Here is a 17,540-nt window from a genome sequence, read left to right as displayed (position 1 = left end):
GCAGTGATAGGAATAGAGGAGTGGGATCTACAGTGCAAGGGAGTTTTGAAAGATAGTGAGTTTCACTGAGTCAAGGATTGGTGGGGTCTTTAGATGTCTCTCCTCCTTCTGCCCTGAGAAGTTGAACGGGAAGGCTAGGATATTGTTTTCATTCTGAAGAAAAAGATGTGATTGCTCTGGATCAGGCCTACAATATCAAAATCAATTGCTAACACAGTTTCTTAGTTGGAATGGTTGGTATTTAGTTTTTTTTCCCCAAGATGATGAAGACATATTTCAGTTCTCCAGTTTGACTCTGGATTGCTACCCAGATTGCACAGTATTTTCACAGGATGTTCCAGCTCATATTTAGTTGGGTGGGTGGAAACCTTTAAAAAACTGGTCTCATATTTTTAAGGAAAACTGGAATGCTTATAAATGGAAGTCACGATTCTCAGGGTAAAAGAAAAACGTAGACATTTTAATTCTTTTTTCCTCAAAATATAGACATAAACTCTTCATAATGCTGATGAATATAAATACCATACCACTCAATTATAATTATGGAGGTACTGAAATAAATATTTGAATTCAGAAGAGAATGTCTGCTACATGATTACAGTTAAACTATGGGCTTTATAATTAGTGCCCAAGTGCAAGTCCTTGTGAGTTCTTGGCATGGTAATGTGGTCAAAAATCAGTTCGGTCACCAGAGGTGGAGTCAGGTAAAGAGATAAAATGTGGTACTTCTGGAAATCGAGGCCCACCTCAAGTGTTCCTCTTGTGGGCACCTCTCATAATTTATACTTTCCCTTTTAGGCACGTGCACACAGACACACATATATATATCTTCCAGCAACCCAGAGCATTGTTGGATGGCCAGGAATTTCTTGAGGTATAAATATTTATCAATAATAGTCACACAATCATCATTCCTTTCTTGAATAATTTTGTAGTGAAATGTGCAAAAGCTGTGGTAGGTATTATGGAGGTCTGAAGAAACCAAATGCCCTAGGAATTGGCCCTAGAGAAGTTTATAGTCTAGGTAGAAAAGGAGATAATAATCAGGTTCCTTGGAGAAGGAAATGGCAACCCAGATCAGTATTCTTGCCTGGAAAATCCCATGGACAGAGAAGCGTCGCCAGCTATAGTCCATGGGGTTGCAAAGACTCGGATATGACTTATTGACCAAACCACCACCAAATAATAATATAAGATTGTTTATGATCAAGTAACTTATTAATAGCAACAAATAAACATATAAACCACAAAGAAACATTCAGGCAGAGTACTGGTCCAAAGAAAGGAACGATCAGGTTAAGTTGAAGGCAGAGAAATTATTCAAGTGTGTCTATTGTGTGTGGCACTTGCTACACACTATATACTTTGAATAAAACAGCATCAATACCTTATAGATTGCTGCTGCTAAGTCGCTTCAGTCGTGTCCGACTCTGTGCGACCCCATAGACGGCAGCCCACCAGGCTCCGCCATCCCTGGGATTCTCCAGGCAAGAACACTGGAGTCGGTTGCCATTTCCTTCTCCAATGCATGAAGTGAAAAGTGAAAGTGAAGTCACTCAGTAGTGTCCGACTCTTAGCGACCCCATGGACTGCAGCCTACCAGGCTCCTCCATTCATGGATTTTCCAGGCAAGAGTACTGGAGTGGGGTGCCATTGCCTTCTCCGCCTTATAGATTAGAAATTAATAATTGAAGATAGATAGTGATCTTGCAGACAGAAATAATAAATCACATATTTAGCAGATGCAGAGCATTAAATTAGTAAATATTTATGCTATTTAAAAGAGGTGATGAAGGAAGGAGAGTCTTAGAAATGATTATTATTTTTCATTTTTTAAAATTTTAATTGGAGGCTAATTACTTTACAATATTGTGGTGGTCTTTGCCATACATTCACATGAATCAGCCATGGGTGTACATGTGTTCCCCATCCTGACCCTCACTCCCACCTCCCTCCCCATCCCATCCCTCAGGGTCATCCCAGTGCACCAGCCCTGAGCACCCTGTCTTATTCATCAAACCTGGATTGGTGATCTATTTCACTATTTTATTTTATTATTATTTATTATTTCTATTTTATTATTGACTGTGGCATGGCTTTTGAGATCTTAGTTCCCCCAACCAGGGATTGAACCTGGGCCCCTGGCAGTGGAAGTATTGATTCCTATACACTGGACCACCAGGGAATTCCCTAGAAATTACTTATTGTGGAAAATCACTGCCTCTCCTTGATTACAATAGTTAAATGCCTTGCCAGAAAGGTGAGTTTTCTGTAGTTATTCAATTCAACAAGAAAGTCTTTTTTCAAAGAAATATTAGTAGATAATGTGTCTTTTTCTATTGTATGAGTAATAAATATATATACAGTATAGTCCTAAAACCAAAAAAAGGCTTAATCCTCTGGGGGCCATTGGTCTTAACTGCCTCAGACACATAGTTCTGCAAATGCTTCATCCCAATTACACATTTCATCTGTGGAATTTGCTGGCAAACACTTGTGCTTCTTAGAATTGCCAACTTCCATATTGAGAGTAGAAATAATCCATAGATTATCACCGAATGACATTAGATCAGGGGCTAGGACAATTTATTAATAGTTCTGTTTTTGGCTTTGACAGATAATGATTTACCAAAACAATATTATTGTGTCATTAACAAATTCAAAGCTGAACATTTTGAGGTTATAGTTCCCATCTTTAAGAATGTCTTGCCTACGTTGCAAGAATTACAGTGTACAAGGTTGTCTTAGAGTTGCTATTAATATAACTAGGTGGCACCAGTGGTAAAAAAAAAAAGAAAAGAAAGAAAAGAAAAGAAAAAATCCATCTGCCCAATACAGACAGAATAGACACGGGTTCGATCCCTGGGTTGGGAAGATCCCCTGGAGTAGGAAATGGCAACCCACTCCAGCATTCTTCCCTAGAAAATTCCATGGACAGAGGAGCCTGGCAGGGCTCCATGGGGTCGCAAAGAGTTGAACATGAGAGGGGCAGGGGCAGGGGTGAGGAATTTCTGGGACTGTTTCAAGGGAGACTCTCAGAAGTTAGATTCTAGGAAATTTACACATTTATTAGTTATGCTTGAAAGAAGAAAATATCAGTCTTTCAAAGTACACAAAGCTAGAATTACTGTGAGTTCTTGCTTAGCCATGATATTTGGGATAAAGAATACCAAGGTACCAAGTGCGAAACCCACGGTTAATTCCAAGTCTCCTCAGTTCCAAAGATCCCCAAACCTATTGTTTCACCAAATCTCTCACTGGAACAGTTAACAAGTAGCCACAGGATTTAGGTTTGGCTGGTTTTCCTTTCTCCTGCCCTCCCTCTGGTGGAGGTGTTAATGAGTGAAACACCCAGGATGGGCAGCTGAAAACGACGCCAAGCCTTTTTTGCATCCTCCACCAATTATACTGTCAGCCTTTGGAAAGGAGAAGGCTGCTGCTTCCCAAATGCCTAGAGGGCATCCACAAGGTCTACTCAGAATGCATCTAAATGAGAGCTCAAGCAGTAATTAAAGTATTGTTACTGTTCATGCCTTAGAAAGGAATAGACCTAATTTTTTAAGCTGGCTTAATATGTTCCTAATAAATGCCAATGAAATAAAAGTACAGAGTTCCTATTGGGAAAACAGGACAAACCCCTCCTTGATAGTAATATTTTATATTACTATGTAATATAAATACATATTTATATGTATTTATTAGAGTAATATAGTAATATTTATTACTATAATAGTAATAAAATAGTAATATTTTAATTGGAATAATGTTTTTACCTTTTAAAAACTCCTTTATGTCTATTGTCTCATTTGATGCTCTCAACAGCCCAACCAGAGTGGGAAGGTCCTGTCATACTGGAGATCCCAGGAGAGGACTAGGACTCAGGTTTCCCAAATCTTAGCTCTGGGCTTTTTTTCTTTTGCATCCAGATAGCCTAATGCACATAAGATACATATGGTAGGGACTTCCCCAGTGGTCCAGTGGTTAGAACTTCGAGCTCCCAATGCACGGGGTCTGGGTTCAATCCCTTTTCAGGGAACTGGATTCCATATGCTGCAACAAAGATGGAAGACCTTGCATGCCACAACCAAGACCTAGTGCAGCGAAATAAATGAATTAATTAAAAAAAGATACATATGGTAGCAAGAACACAGAATCCTACTGATTCTAGATATAGGGTTAAGTCAGTTATGCACAAAACACAATGATCAGTACAGGATAAGCTAAGTAAATGCTGGCTACTGTTGTTGTTATTAATAAAACTTGTGTTAGAAGTAAGGATAGTGTTGTAGAGGAAAACATGGACTCTGGACCCTATGTCCTGGGCTTGAATTCTTGCTCCGCAGTGTACCTGTCTCGTTAAGTTTTGTGTAAAGCTCTGGGAGGACACAACTGAGCGACTGAACTGAACTGAAAGCTCTGGGAGGAATACTCAGCTGGCAGTGCTACATAGACAGTAGTCACTGTTACTTGTTAGCTCTAGTACTTTACAGAAGTAAAACTGTGCCCTAGGTCACATGGTAAATGATGAAGCTAGACTGTAATCCCCATCCTTCCACTTATCTCCTATAGAAATGGCTTTCTAGATTACATTGTGGGCATGCATGCTCAGTCATGTCCAGCTCTTTGCCACCCATGTACTGTAGCCCACCTGGATTCTCTGTCCATGGAATTTTCCACGCAAGAATACTGGGGTGGGTTGCCATTACCTCCTCCAGGGGGTCTTCTAAACCTGGGGATTGAACCTGCGTCTCCTGAATTGGCAGGAGGATTCTTTACCACTCAGCCACCTAGGAAAGCCCCTAGATTATGTATTTTCCCTCAATCCCCAAAAATGTGTTTTACGTTCTTTTCACATCTCCTTGCATGGCCAACATTTAGTCTCCTTTAGCAAACTGAAAGCCTTTATTTCCAAAATCAACGTTTATAAAAATTTCCATGACAAAAACCTTAACCCTAGATGTCCTCAGCTGTTAGAGACTCAGGTTATGCCATGCATGCCTATTTGCATTTGTAAAGAAGCTGTTTTGTGCTTAAAATTGTTTTTTTCTTTCTGGACATATTCTCTAAGCCCACTAGAGGTACACTACTTGAACCCTGTCTTTCTAGTTACTTCTAGTTCATTTACTCTACAGTATCCAGAACTGGATACTGCTATAGCCCAGTGGGCTGTTCAGTAAATTACTCACTGACTGGCAGGCATTCCTTCTGTTTTATTCTTTTTCTTTTTTTCCTTTGTTATTAGCTGACTAGTTTTGTCAGGGGCTGTCCAGACCATGCAAATTTCATGGCCATATAAAAATGAATCCTTCCTCTAATTAAGGCGAAGGACTTAGCTGTATATTCTAATGTTTGGCACCTTCCAGTCTTAGGAAGGTCTAAAAAACTACAGCACAGGTTTTCAGGCTCCTGAGAGTGGTTTTGGATTTTTTTCTCAACATAAAAAACAGGACCGGAGGCTCGGGACTGCGAGCTGGGTGTGGACGCCGGGGTGGGTGGAGCGGGGAACTGTCTCTAAATCTTATGGGGAGACTGTGGTTAAAAAAAAAAAAAAGGAAAAGGTACGCAGACCCCAAAGCTTCTTGGTTTTCTTTTTTTTCCTCCCTCAGGAGGGTGGTGGCGGCTGATCAGACACAAAAGCTGGTAGTTCCCCGCCCGCGTGAAGATAAAATGCCCCTCAACAGCATCAGCAGGAGGACTGGGAAAGGGAGGAGAGGCGTGTCTGGGAGGAGGCGAAGATGAGGGCGACAAGGTGACAAACCCCGCCGCCGCGGCCCGCTCCTCCACTGCAGCCGGGCGAGGACTGGAGCTGCGAGCCACCACCCCGGAGCGGGGCGGGGTGGGAAGGGGAGACCGAGGGGCAGTGGCTTTCCTAGCGGGGGCGGGGCAAAGGGTGGAGGGAAGCCTGAGTCAGCAGCCCCTGATTGGCTGGTGTTCTATCATCGCGTCCTCCGATTGGGCCATTTGCAGCGGGAGATGTTGTGAAGCGCGGCGGGGCGGAGCGAGCCGCCAGGGGTCTGGGGCTAAGCCCCGGGATCTGGCGGGGAGGGGCAGCTGTAGGGTTCCCGGCCCCGCGCCGCTGTGACCTGCGGGGAGGAGAAGCGCCGCCACCTTCCCTCCCAGTTCCGCTAGCCGCGCCGAATTGTTCATCTGCCCTGAAGATATAAAAAGGGCAAAGGATTGAATGAATAACGCTTCGCTGCGAGCCCCCAGCCTCCTTAAAGAGAAGCTCTTTTGCAGTCGGGCGTTGAAAGGACACTCCCTTATCTTGAAGTCCCATATCGCACCCCTCCCGCTGCAGACGGGCAAAAACTCACCCGGACGCGTACCCCGCAGTCTGGGATCCGTGATCCCTGACCCCCCCCCCCCCCAATTCTGAGTAGCCGTAGAATCCTCCCCCCCTCCCCGGCTCTGACGCCGAGTACAGGGTCCCTTTCCAGTGGAAGCCCAGGTTCCTGGCCGCTCCCGCTCAGCGCTAGGGAGATTGGAGAAGGCGGGGAGGGTTTTCTGTGTTTGGTTTTTGGGGAGGTGTTGGGGGCGGGTGAGGGCTTGTAGGTCCCGACGTACATTGGGAGGGGGTTGGCGAGCACCCCCACCGACCCCCGCCCCAGGCTAATCCCCCTGCTTCAGCGTCTGTTCCCGGGACCATATTATTCAAGACAGAAAATATTCAGCCCCAGAGCCTCCCCTGGGGAGGGGAGGGGAAGGAGGTGGAGTGGGAGGAGGTGGATCCAGGGAGGAAGAAGCGAGAAATCCGCCCCCGGGAAACAGCTCGGCGCGGCTGCGGAGCGGAGCAGTTCTGTCACTAGGCGATCGCGGGCGCCCGAGCGCGGCCCCGGCCCGGCCCGGCGAGGCGAGGGGAGAGTCCGGCGGCCGCCGCCCCGCCCCACGCCCTCCCGCGGCGGCCGAGAGCCCGGGGCCGGCCGGGGCAGGTCGCGGCGGTGTCTGGGAGCGGTCGGCCGGGGGCGGCGGCCTCGGAGCGCGGCGGCGGCTGGTAGCGCCGGCTAGTCCTCCCGCTCGGTCCGCTGTGCGCCAGGCGTACTGGGCGCGCCGTCCAGGGGACCAGCCGGGCCCGGTGCGGATCTACTCGGCGCGCTTGCTCCGGTGCGTGTCTGCTTGACTTTCCGCCTCGGCGGACAGGGCGCAGCGCCGGCAGGCGGGTGGAGAAGGAGAGCTGGCTCGCCGCGGGCTCCCTCCCTTCCCGCCACCCCGGGCCACCCCACCCGGCGCTGGCGCGGGGCCGGAGAGAGTGGTGGCGGGAGCCCGGCTGGGGCGGAGGGGCCGCGCCCGCGTGTGCGGAGCGAGGGAGGGCCGGCGGGAGGAGGGAAGGGCACAAAGGCCGGCGGCGGGCGCCGGGGTCCCGCCGGCCGGCCGTGGAGGAGGGGCGCCTCCCGTGCGCTCATGAATATTAACCGAGCCTGCGGCCTAGCGCGCCCCGGCTGGGCCCGGCGCCCGGCCCGCGTCCCCGCCGCTCGCCGCCGCCCCTTGGAAGCCGGGCCAGGCGGGGCGCGGAGGGTGAGCTCCCTCGTTTTTGGCTTTTCCCTCGGGTCTCCCCACTCGTTTTTGAAAGTGCATATTTGGGCCCCCCTTCCCGGGAGATCGCGCTCCCCGATCCGCCTCTGGAAGGGGCGGAGGAAATAGTGGTAGGTGGGTGGTGGTTTTCTTTTTCCAAAAAAAAAAAATTTTTTTTTTTCCCCTAGGCTGCCCCGGGAAACGGGATGATCGTGTCGAGGCGTAGTTTGGGGCGCGGCAACTAAATAAAAGTTGCTGGGGCTGCGGCTTCATTTCTGTGGCTCCGGAATAATGCCCCGGAGAGGGACTCCCTCCCGCCGCTGCGCACACCTCCCCGCCCGGCCCCGCGCCGTCCCCGCCCAGCCCCGCCGCGGGCCAAGGAAAACAGCCGCCTCCTCGGGGACACCGGCCGGTCGGGGCGGAGGGCGGAGGGCGGGCGCCCCAAGTCCTCCAGGCCGCCTGGAAACGCCGGCAGAGCCGCTGGCCGCATCCGAGCCTGACTTTTTGTTTTTATTTTAGGGAGCTGGGGAGGTGGCGGGGAGCAAGGCGTGTTTTTGAAAAAGTATTCTCCCATTTTAGCCTCGTGGGGACAAAACTTCTGTAAAGTCTTCTTATCCGGGTGTTGCAGAAGAACATAAGCTCCCTCTCATTTGCCCAGAAAATACATGAATTTAAATGCACTTGAAAGGGGAATGTTTTTTTTCTTGACGGCTGCACAAAGTCCGAGCGTGTTTGAGGTAACCATCGTGCCGTTCTGATGTTTCTCATTTCCCCCTTGATTTAAAGATTTCCCCTCCCTTTCTTTCTTATTTTGTATGGGAAGATTATTTGATCTTTTGATTCATCAGCATGGACCGAATTATCTTTCCAAGTGTTGGAAGGGCGAGCTTGGAGTAGACGCGTGGGCAAGGCCAAGGTCAGCGTCTGGAGAAAGTTCATGTCCTTTAACTTTTCCCTCTTTAGGAAAGATCTCTTTGGGAGAGCCTTCACGACGCGCTAGCATTGCTCTCGGGCTTGGGAGGAGCGCTAGGAACGAAGGGGACCGCTTTCTGCAGTTGGCCTCACTAGCTGCCCAGGAGACTGGTCTTTGTTTTTTACGTCTGGAGAAATGGACGAAGACGGTGAAGGCCGTTGAAGTCGGAAGAAATCATCATCAGGGCATTTGAAAGGCGGCGCTTCATTGAAACCTTCATTTGTCTCAGCAACCCTGCACCCTCTCGGAACCTGACGTGGAATTCTTACCTTCTTGGTGCATGGTGGCATTTCTCTCCCAATGTGGACTCCCAAGGGTTGGTCCCTTCTTTGTAATTTGAAATGAAATGATGGCCACACGTCGGACTGGTCTGCCTGAGGGAGATGGTGACACCAAGCTCAAGGCCTGCGGGTCCCCCACCTGTGAGGTAAGCGCAGAGCTGACATCCCTGCCCAGCTGTGTGGCTTGTGTCTTTGAGGTGTCTGTCCTGCCAGTGGGGGGCAGGGGTCAACTGCCTTGGGGGTCTAAGAAGATTGATCGGCTTTTGGGGCTTTGGGCTGAATGGTGGGAGCGTCCCAGCCTGACCGGTAGGGAGGTGAAACCTTGCCCGGTTTTGTTTCTAGACACTTTAGTGATTCTTTTGCTAAGGGCATTTTCCTTACTTTGAAGTGACCCTATCTTGATCATCTCAGACCACAGAATTCTCCATTTTTAGGTAACTAGGAATACCACCAGCTTGTTTTCCTTCACTCCCCACCCTCTGGTAGTTTTGATGTAGGGCTGGACAGGGGTTGGCTTCGTTTATTTCATGTCTGTATCCAGGGTTCCCTCTGGAGATTGAAAGAGGGCAGCTGGAATCCTTGTTGCTCCTGGACCACTTTCTCTCTCTGACACTGATGCGGGTCCTGCCTGCTTGCTGTTGCTGTGAATCTCTGCTTTGGGTAGAAAAACAGTCTTTTCCCTTGGACGGTTTAGGCACAGCTTAGGAAAACGGCTTAATGGAACTGTCATTCCAACTGCCTTAAAAATCTCCTGCCTTCCCTGTTCTGTTTATGCCCTTCCTTTCACTGCTTAGAAGTCCTGTGAGTGTCAGCCTGAGCCGTCAGGTGGCTCGTACTGCCTTCATACCAGCATCTTCCGAAGGGCCCAGAAGATTTTACACCAGGCTTCCTGAAATTTTTTGAGCAGGCAGGACAGAAATAGAAAAGCCGTGTATTGATGGCACCCCTATGCTCTCTTGCCTCTCTTGTCTTTTTTCCTCCTTATTTTTGGTGTTTTTTTCTATAATGGCTTCTTTGTGTTTACTTTGTTATTGATGGTTTCTGTAATTAGGTTCCTTTAGGCTTTGCTTTTGAGATGCCTATGTTTTTATGGAAAGGTTGACAATTTAGATAATAATAACATCTCCCAGTGAGACATCACTCTCATGGTTTATTTTGTGCCTTGTGTTACATTTTAACTTCCTGGTCATTGAAACTGGGTCTAGTTCTAAGTGTGTGAGTTTTGGCATTTTGATATGCCAAATGACTCAAGTTACGTTTTTGTTGGTAAAGCAGCAGAGGAGCGTGCTTCATGCAGCTGACCTCACACTGGATTAGAAAGTTTATACAGAAATCACGGTGAGCTAGATTAGTGCGCCGTCACTGTACAGCTGATTAGGACTGCAGTAAGGTTTACACTTAGAAACAGTGTTTTACTTTTCGACACCTGCAAACACCTGCTTCCAGGTAAAAATGTGATTAAGTATAACACCACAATCCTCTGATCATGGTGAACCATAATAACGCCTTTTGGAAGGCCTAGTGATTGCTTAATGTGTATTGTTGCTCCATAATGATAGGTACTGTGGTCCTGAAGCCTTATTTGTCATTGACTCCTGAAGACTTTAATTAGCATGCTATTTTGCATTATATTTGCAAGAACTAATGTTATTTGATTTTTTTTTTGTCATTTAGAGGATGTCCCAGAAACCAAGAATTTGTAATAGACACATCTTGTCTTTGGCCAGAAGGCAGTTTCCAGTTGCAAACTTGGGTTTTATTAACAATGACAGTTATATATCTTTTAAGGGTGGTGAAATTTGTTTTCATTTAGATCTTACTGCTGATGTAACCATAGTATTTCTAGTTTGAGAGCCAAGGAAATACTGTATTGTCTGTATTTTGCTCATTTAGAGACTGTATACAGTAGTTTGATATGACACTCAGGTGTTGTTTGGCTTTTTAAACAATAGGCAGATAGTTTGTTTAGATTCTATATGGCAGCAGATATAAAGGGGCTCTGTGTTGTCAGAAAACATTTTAAAATCTCAGGACGGGGGGAAGTTGTATAATTATTGTCTGTTTAGTGGTCTCTTATACTCCGTGCATATTAAATTTTGTGAATATTTGATAAAAAGAGAGTTGCCATTGAAATACTTTGGGTATCAACTTTGGGCTGATAGATATTTAGGTTTTCGAATACCACACTTAATTTTTGTGCTTAATTTTGTTAGAAGAATTACATTCTGGAGTAGTACTGCTATTCTTTTTAAAATTTTAAAAATCACTAGCTAAAAAACTAACAAAGAAAAAAACAATATAGGCACACTCCTAAAACGTATATTTGAATAATAAATTTGTGTGTGTTTTTACTTAACCCCAAGAAATGAGAGTATATATCTTAATATTAATGGTATTAGCCAAAAATTAACTTTCCAGCACAGGAGAAATCAATGTAGGGAATTAAAGGAGTCCCTGTCTTATGCCTTATCTAATTGACTAACTCTACCTGCTATGAGTAAGGTCTGTTGCTTTGTTGAAAAACAGAAGTTTCTTGTTTATCTTAAATGTTTAGAATTTAATTGTGTTGCTATGTGGATAAGTGTAGGCATCACCCCCTGTCCCCAAGGGTATATTGAAAAGGTAAAGAACAAATAACAAACAATCCTTTTCCAATAAAGAATTGTGACACTTTAATAAAATATATCCAACATCCAATGCAATAAGGATAGCATAGATGTCAAGAGAGATGTATTTGAACATCTGAAGATCTATATTTCAAAATTCATTCACTCTAAGCCAGATAAGGGTTTCTTTGGGGGGGGGGGTGTGTGTGTTGTGCAGACATGTGTGTAGGCTGTTCTGTGATACCTAGCCTTGAATAACTTTACTCACAAAATCACTTTGTATAGACTCCTGAATCCTCTGTGGTATTACCTTTTTTTTTTTTTAAATATCACATAGCGTTTCTTCTTTATGGCTCAACTTACTTTTTTTTCTCTTTCTTTTCCTTATAGGCAAAGCTCTCTAGGTCATATTGGTTTCCCCATTTCTAACAGTTACTTCATTTTTAATCTCTAGTCTGCGGGGTTGTCCAAGTGTGTAGCACTTTCACTGTCCATTATTAGAACAATCTTATTTACTTATGCAAATTAACTTAGTTCATTTTATGTCTTGCTTCTTCATCTAGACTAAGAGGATTCTGTGACTAAAAGGTACTGTAAGCTGATGAAAACTGTTTGTTAGTTGGTTTTGGAACAGTGTTTAAATAATAAAATAAGGCATTTTCTTGGCAGGAATTCATTCATGTAAAAATTTGCACTTTTGCTCTTCTTTCTGAAACACTGTACAATTTACTTTTATCCCAGGCTTCCCCGTTCCTTCTCAGGCTCTCCCTCTGTCCATCTCTCTTTCTCTCTCTCTTTAAGCTGCTTCTTCCTCTGCTGCCTCTTGCCTGTTGGTTTTTACTGGAGCCCGGCCTTTCCACTCCTCTTTTCTGTCTCCCTGGGTTTCATTTTACACTCTTCTAGGGCATTAATCTACATGCCTGTGATTCCTAGTTTACAACTCTATCTCAGATTATATGGCTACTCTCTAGACCTAGATAGCCAATTGCCTATTTACCCAAAAGCTTTTTTGGGAGATAGACTGCATGCTTTTGAAATTCAACAGATTCTACTCTAACCAATATCCTGCCCTCTCCCTGACTTCCTTCTTTCAAGGACTAGCCCTGCTGGTTATCTATCCAACCCAAAACCCAGCCTACCAATTCTGACCCCTCTCTCTCCTCCTCTCTCCTGTCAAAGTCTTGTTGAGTCTACATTCCAGGTCCTGCTGCCACTCCCTGAGCTCAGGTCAGCGGCATCTCGGTGATGGTGATGAATCACCGACCCGGCTTCCTAGCAAGTGGCCCAGGCTCTCTGCCTTGCTCCCTTCCAGCTCTGACCTGCCTCTGTAGCCAGAGGACTCCTCCTGAAATAGAAAGCGGATCATTGCATTCCCTGACCTAAAACAGTTTTCTGGCTTCCCACTGCCTTTGGAAGAAGGCTCAGACTCCTGAGAACACTCTTAAAGGACTTCTGGCCTGCCTTCTTCTACTCATCTGTGACCTCTCTGTGCTTCCTGTGCTGAATGATTTCCAGTTCCCTCCAAGGCTGGTGGTTCAGTGGTAAAGAACCTGCCTGCCAGTGCAGGAGATGTGAGTTTGATCCCTGGGTTGAGAAAATCCCCTGGAGGGGGAAATGGCAGCCTACTCCAGTATTCTTGCTTGGGAAATCCCATGGACAGAGGAATCTGGAGGGCTACAGTCCATAGGGTCACAAAGAGTTGGACATGACTGAGTGACTATACAACAACCAGGGCATGACAATCTCTCTCTCTTCCTTTTAGGTCCTTATAAATCCTGTTTTTTTCCCAGGTTTCCTTCCATTCTCCCCTCCTCCATTGCCACCCTTCCCTGGCTGAGTTTTACTCTCATTCTGGTCTTTTCTTCAACATCACTTCCTCAGGAAAGCCCTCCCTGACCTTCCAAAACCGGGTTAGTTGGCCCCAGTGCCTTATCCTTCAACACCCTGAGCTTTATCAGGAAGATCACTTACTAGTTTATTCATATATATTCCCCTGGATTGCAAGTCCCATGAAAACTGGGACCATGTTTGTTTCTAGTGTGTGGTGCATAGTAGGTGCACAGTAAATGTGTCAAAATAATGAATGAATGTGCGGAAAGGGCTTTAGTTTTTATTAACAGTTATCTTAGACCCCAGCACACTGTACTGTCTTGACGGTCCTCCTGCCTCTCTGTTCCTGCCTTCTCAGTCCTGGAAGTTTCCTTGGCCTCTTGACCTGTCAAGTCTTCATATACCTTAAGGCTCAATTTGACCCTCTCTTCTCTCCAGACTGTTTCACAGTTTTAAATATCAAGTATAAGCTGGTCATTCATATACATACATATATACAGGTATTTGTGTGTGTGTGCGTTCACCCCGACTTTGCCCTTGACTTTGCCCTTGAATTTGTGTTCCCCCATCCAACTGACCTGCGCACTCGCATGCTAAGAAGCCACATCCCAAACCAAATTCCTGCTCCTCTCTAGCCCCTCCCCGTGCCCAGCTTCCCCCTCTGCTCTTTGACTCCGTCCACAGTCTTCCTCATCTTAAGCAATAGCAGCCCCGCCCTCCCAGCCCAGTGGCTCCAGAGCAATCTTTGCTCCCTCTTTTTCTCTTTGATGCCTTTCATGCAGATCTGACCGCCGCCGGCCCCTCAGCCTAGCCCACCTTGCCTGCCTGCGGACTGTCCCCACAGTCATCTGATGGACCTTTCAGAAGTCAGGTCCTGGCACTCATTTGTTCTGGTTCTTCTAGTGGCTTCTCATCGCTCTCAGGATGAAAAGGCAAGGTTCTCAGAGCACCTGGAGAGCCCTGGACAGACTACCCTGCCCTGCCCTCCCTGAGCTCGCCTCCTGAATGCTCCCCACTTCACCCCACCCTTGCCATCTTGGTGTGCCCCAGAGCCTTCCCACTGGGTGCTGCCTCCTTGGAATATTGTCCCCTGGTGTCTGCAGGGCCTGCTTCCTTGTCTCCTCTAGATTTGCTCAGAAGTCACCTTCAGGGAGAATCTCCCCTCCCTGCTCCCCATGATACCACCTGCCTCCTTCCTCACTTCACTTTTCCTCCCTGTCACTTACTCTCCATCTGACCTGCTTGTCCCTCTGATTTTGCTTATGGGTCTGGACAGATGATGTATGTAAGTGTTAAGAGTACAGTTCGTTTGGTTCACTTGGTATTTTCTTGTGCCTGGAAAGGAATCTAGCACATTGTAGGCCTCAAATATTTTTTCAAATGAATGAATGAAGACTTAAGGAAAATTTCCAAAATGTTCTTGAGTTTACATGTAGGTGTGCAGTATGTGAATTCTTAATTTAGATTATACAACAAGGTGTAGTGTGAGATGTAGGGTCTTCCTCAGACCTCCCTTTCCCTTAGGGTGGCTGCTCACGTCTTTCTTACCTTTGGGAAGCTGGTAACCAAGTAACAGTAACCAAGGCAGTGTGTAGTATAAATGTATGAAGTACTTTGTGCCAAGGTAAGATACTGGTAATTAACAGACTAATGGGTGGGGAATCAGATGGGTGGCAAAACTATAAAAAGGAAATATGGTCATCCCTCTGTATCCACAGGGCATTGGTTCCAGGACCCCCTACCCTGTGGACCCCAGAATCCTCGGATGCTCAGGTTCCTTATATAAAACGGGGGTGGTATTTGCATATGCCCTTAACATCCTCCTTTATACTTTAAATCCTCTCTCAATTACTTCTAGCACCTCATACAATGTAAGTGGTATGTAAATAGTGGCCAGTGTGCAGCGCATTCAGGTTTTCTTTTTAGAACCTTCTGGAAAATTTTTTTCTGAATATCTTTGTTCATTGATTGAATCCACAGATGCAATACCTTCAGATACAATGGGCCAACTGTATGTCTGAGGTTTTCTTTTTTAAAACAATTGGCCAGTATAGGAATGCTCCTATGCTTTTCATATTTTTGATGTCATAAACATTTCATTGCAACTTTAAAAATGATCACAACTTTGACGATGGCAAAATGTTAACAGTTGTTCATTCTGGGTGGGGAGTATCCTGGAATAGTATTATTTATGGAATTTCTCTTTTTCGTTTTAATTGCAAAGTTGCAATGAAAAAGATAGCATTTACAGATTTAAATAGGTAATATATTATCAGTCTTGTCAAAATCTGGTTTCTAGCAAAGCTACATTGCTTAAAGTAATACTTAGACATTTTTTGAAAAGGATACACATTACACAAAACAATACTTAGACATTTTTTAAGAAAACATATGTCTTCTTTAATGTCAGCTAGATTCATTGTAGGCTACTGATAGTACAATATAACATAACACTGTTATTTAACTTGAAATGTGTGCTCCTTCATATACCTGAATCTAAATGACGGAACACCATTGTATAGCAGAAGCTTTACACTGCAGGTTAGGGTGAAAAGTATAGCCTGTCGGAATTAAGAAGTGTGGGAGCAACAGAAGGCTAGAATTGGAGGTATAGAGTGGGACCCCTCTCTAGCTGTCATGTCTAGCTCCGAGCTGGGTGCCCAGGTCTAAGAAGATCTCTCTACACATTGTTGGTGTTTTGTAGCATTCAATCCTTTCAAAGGAAACATTTTATGAAGACCTTGTGCCTTGCTTACAGAATCTCTAACCCTTTCCTCATTTCTTTAGGTCACAGAATCTGATACAAGCGTGATACTGAATTTCTTTTGTTCTTTCCTTTGTGAAGGGACCCATCATCTTATTATATTTAACAACATGCTGATTTAAGTATGGGCCGTGCTGAATGGAGATGCACAGATGCTGTTATCAAATGCAGCTATTTTCTGTTACAGAAAGACCATATGGTAGGCACTTGTTTTTCTCTCTGGTTGATGTGATTACATTAGTAAATGAAAGGATATTGGACTTAGATTGTCCTAGTATTTATTTAATTTTAATTGATCATAAGGCATTAAATGCCTTAAAAATATTATGAGCCACCTATATATTCTGTTGGTTTGAAGCAGGAAGACGTCTTCACTCAAAAGCTCAGTTTTGGATTGCTTCCACCAAAATATTTTTTTACTTTAAGTTGTCATATTCTTAAAAAAAATTGAGTTATGCAGATAATTAATTTCACAAAAAAATCTTGAAGATAGCCTTTTGTACCTCTAAGATAATCTGAAGGTGAGTTGATTTCTGTACTATAGGTTTAAGAAGTTTAGTGTGATGGAAATTGTTTTTTAGAAGTCCTCTTTTTTCTAGTCATCTATTAACATGGAAAGAATTGCACTGTGTAGATTTGTGAATAAGAGAATGGATTTAGAACCCAAATTGGATATTTCTGAAATATTCATCTATTTTGGGGAAAGTTTTTAGGTGGATCAGAAAAACTGTCATCAAAAAACAGTGAGTTAAAGAGCATATTTCCTTTTTTCCTTAGGCCAGCTACTGTTGAGCCTTCCTTTTGTTTGATACTGGGCGTGTTCTTCATTCAGACTTGGTTACTTATTGCCTTTTCCCCTGGTGGCTTATCTCTGTTCTGAATAGACACCTGGCATAGTTATGGTGGTGGTGATATGTACGTAATCTGTTTACAATCCCACAAATTCGTTTTCCTTTTTATAACCTAATGAAGACATAGTCGCTTGACTTACACTCATTGGTTCACCTCATTAATCTTTAATAGATCTTGACAGGACTAATATTCTTAAGAACCTCTTGATTTTTTTCCTTACTCAGAATGGAGAGTATCCTTAAATATTAGGAGCCAGAATGATCTTGGTGATAATAGTCTTTTTTTTTTTTTTATCTTGAGATATCTAGATGTTTTTAATTCCCAGTGTTTTCCTAAAAATTCTATATTTAAAAGAATTTGTGTTGGGACTTCCCTGGTGGTCTAGTGGTTAAGACTCTCTGCTTCCAAGGCAGGGGGCTCGGGTTTCATCCCTGGTTGAGGAACTAAGATCCCACATGTTGTGTGGCATGGCCAAAAAAATAAAATGAAATTTTTAAAAGTCATTGAAATTAACTTTTGAAAAGTCATTGGAAAAAAAGAATTTGCTTTAGCTAGATCAGTGAGATCTACTTTCTCCTTTGGGTTCTACATACTGATTTCTGGAAACATTAAATACTTGGTAAATGTGATGGAGAGGAAGTACTCTGGGCATCCAGGTTAAATCAGATCTTTATTATGATGCTTTTAGGAAACTGTTTTCAGTTTACTTATTTTTTCATTTAATA

At 44.6% G+C, this 17,540-nt stretch overlaps 1 protein-coding gene across 6 annotated transcripts in view; it reads left to right on the top strand.

Moving 5' to 3' along the window:
* The first annotated feature begins 6,964 nt into the window (after window positions 1-6,964).
* Window positions 6,965-17,540, top strand: part of ARHGAP21 (Rho GTPase activating protein 21) — a 131,030-nt gene continuing 120,454 nt past the window's right edge. For 2 of the 6 annotated variants that reach the window (XM_055543829.1, XM_055543824.1), the window contains exons 1-2: window positions 6,965-7,101; window positions 8,473-8,909. In XM_055543829.1, the coding sequence (XP_055399804.1) occupies window positions 8,829-8,909 (81 nt within the window). In that variant the 5' untranslated portion in view covers window positions 6,965-7,101; window positions 8,473-8,828. Of the gene's footprint in view, window positions 7,102-7,159; window positions 7,513-7,533; window positions 7,641-7,727; window positions 8,247-8,472; window positions 8,910-16,044; window positions 16,163-17,540 lie in introns of those variants that run through there. The other 4 variants (XM_055543828.1, XM_055543826.1, XM_055543827.1 and 1 more) reach the window with 4 other exon arrangements.

The sequence above is a fragment of the Bubalus kerabau genome, chromosome 13 (genome assembly GCF_029407905.1).
Source record: "Bubalus kerabau isolate K-KA32 ecotype Philippines breed swamp buffalo chromosome 13, PCC_UOA_SB_1v2, whole genome shotgun sequence".
NCBI lineage: Eukaryota > Metazoa > Chordata > Mammalia > Artiodactyla > Bovidae > Bubalus > Bubalus kerabau.
Note: the sequence above shows the minus strand (reverse complement) of the source record. Positions and strands in the feature narration are given on the sequence as shown.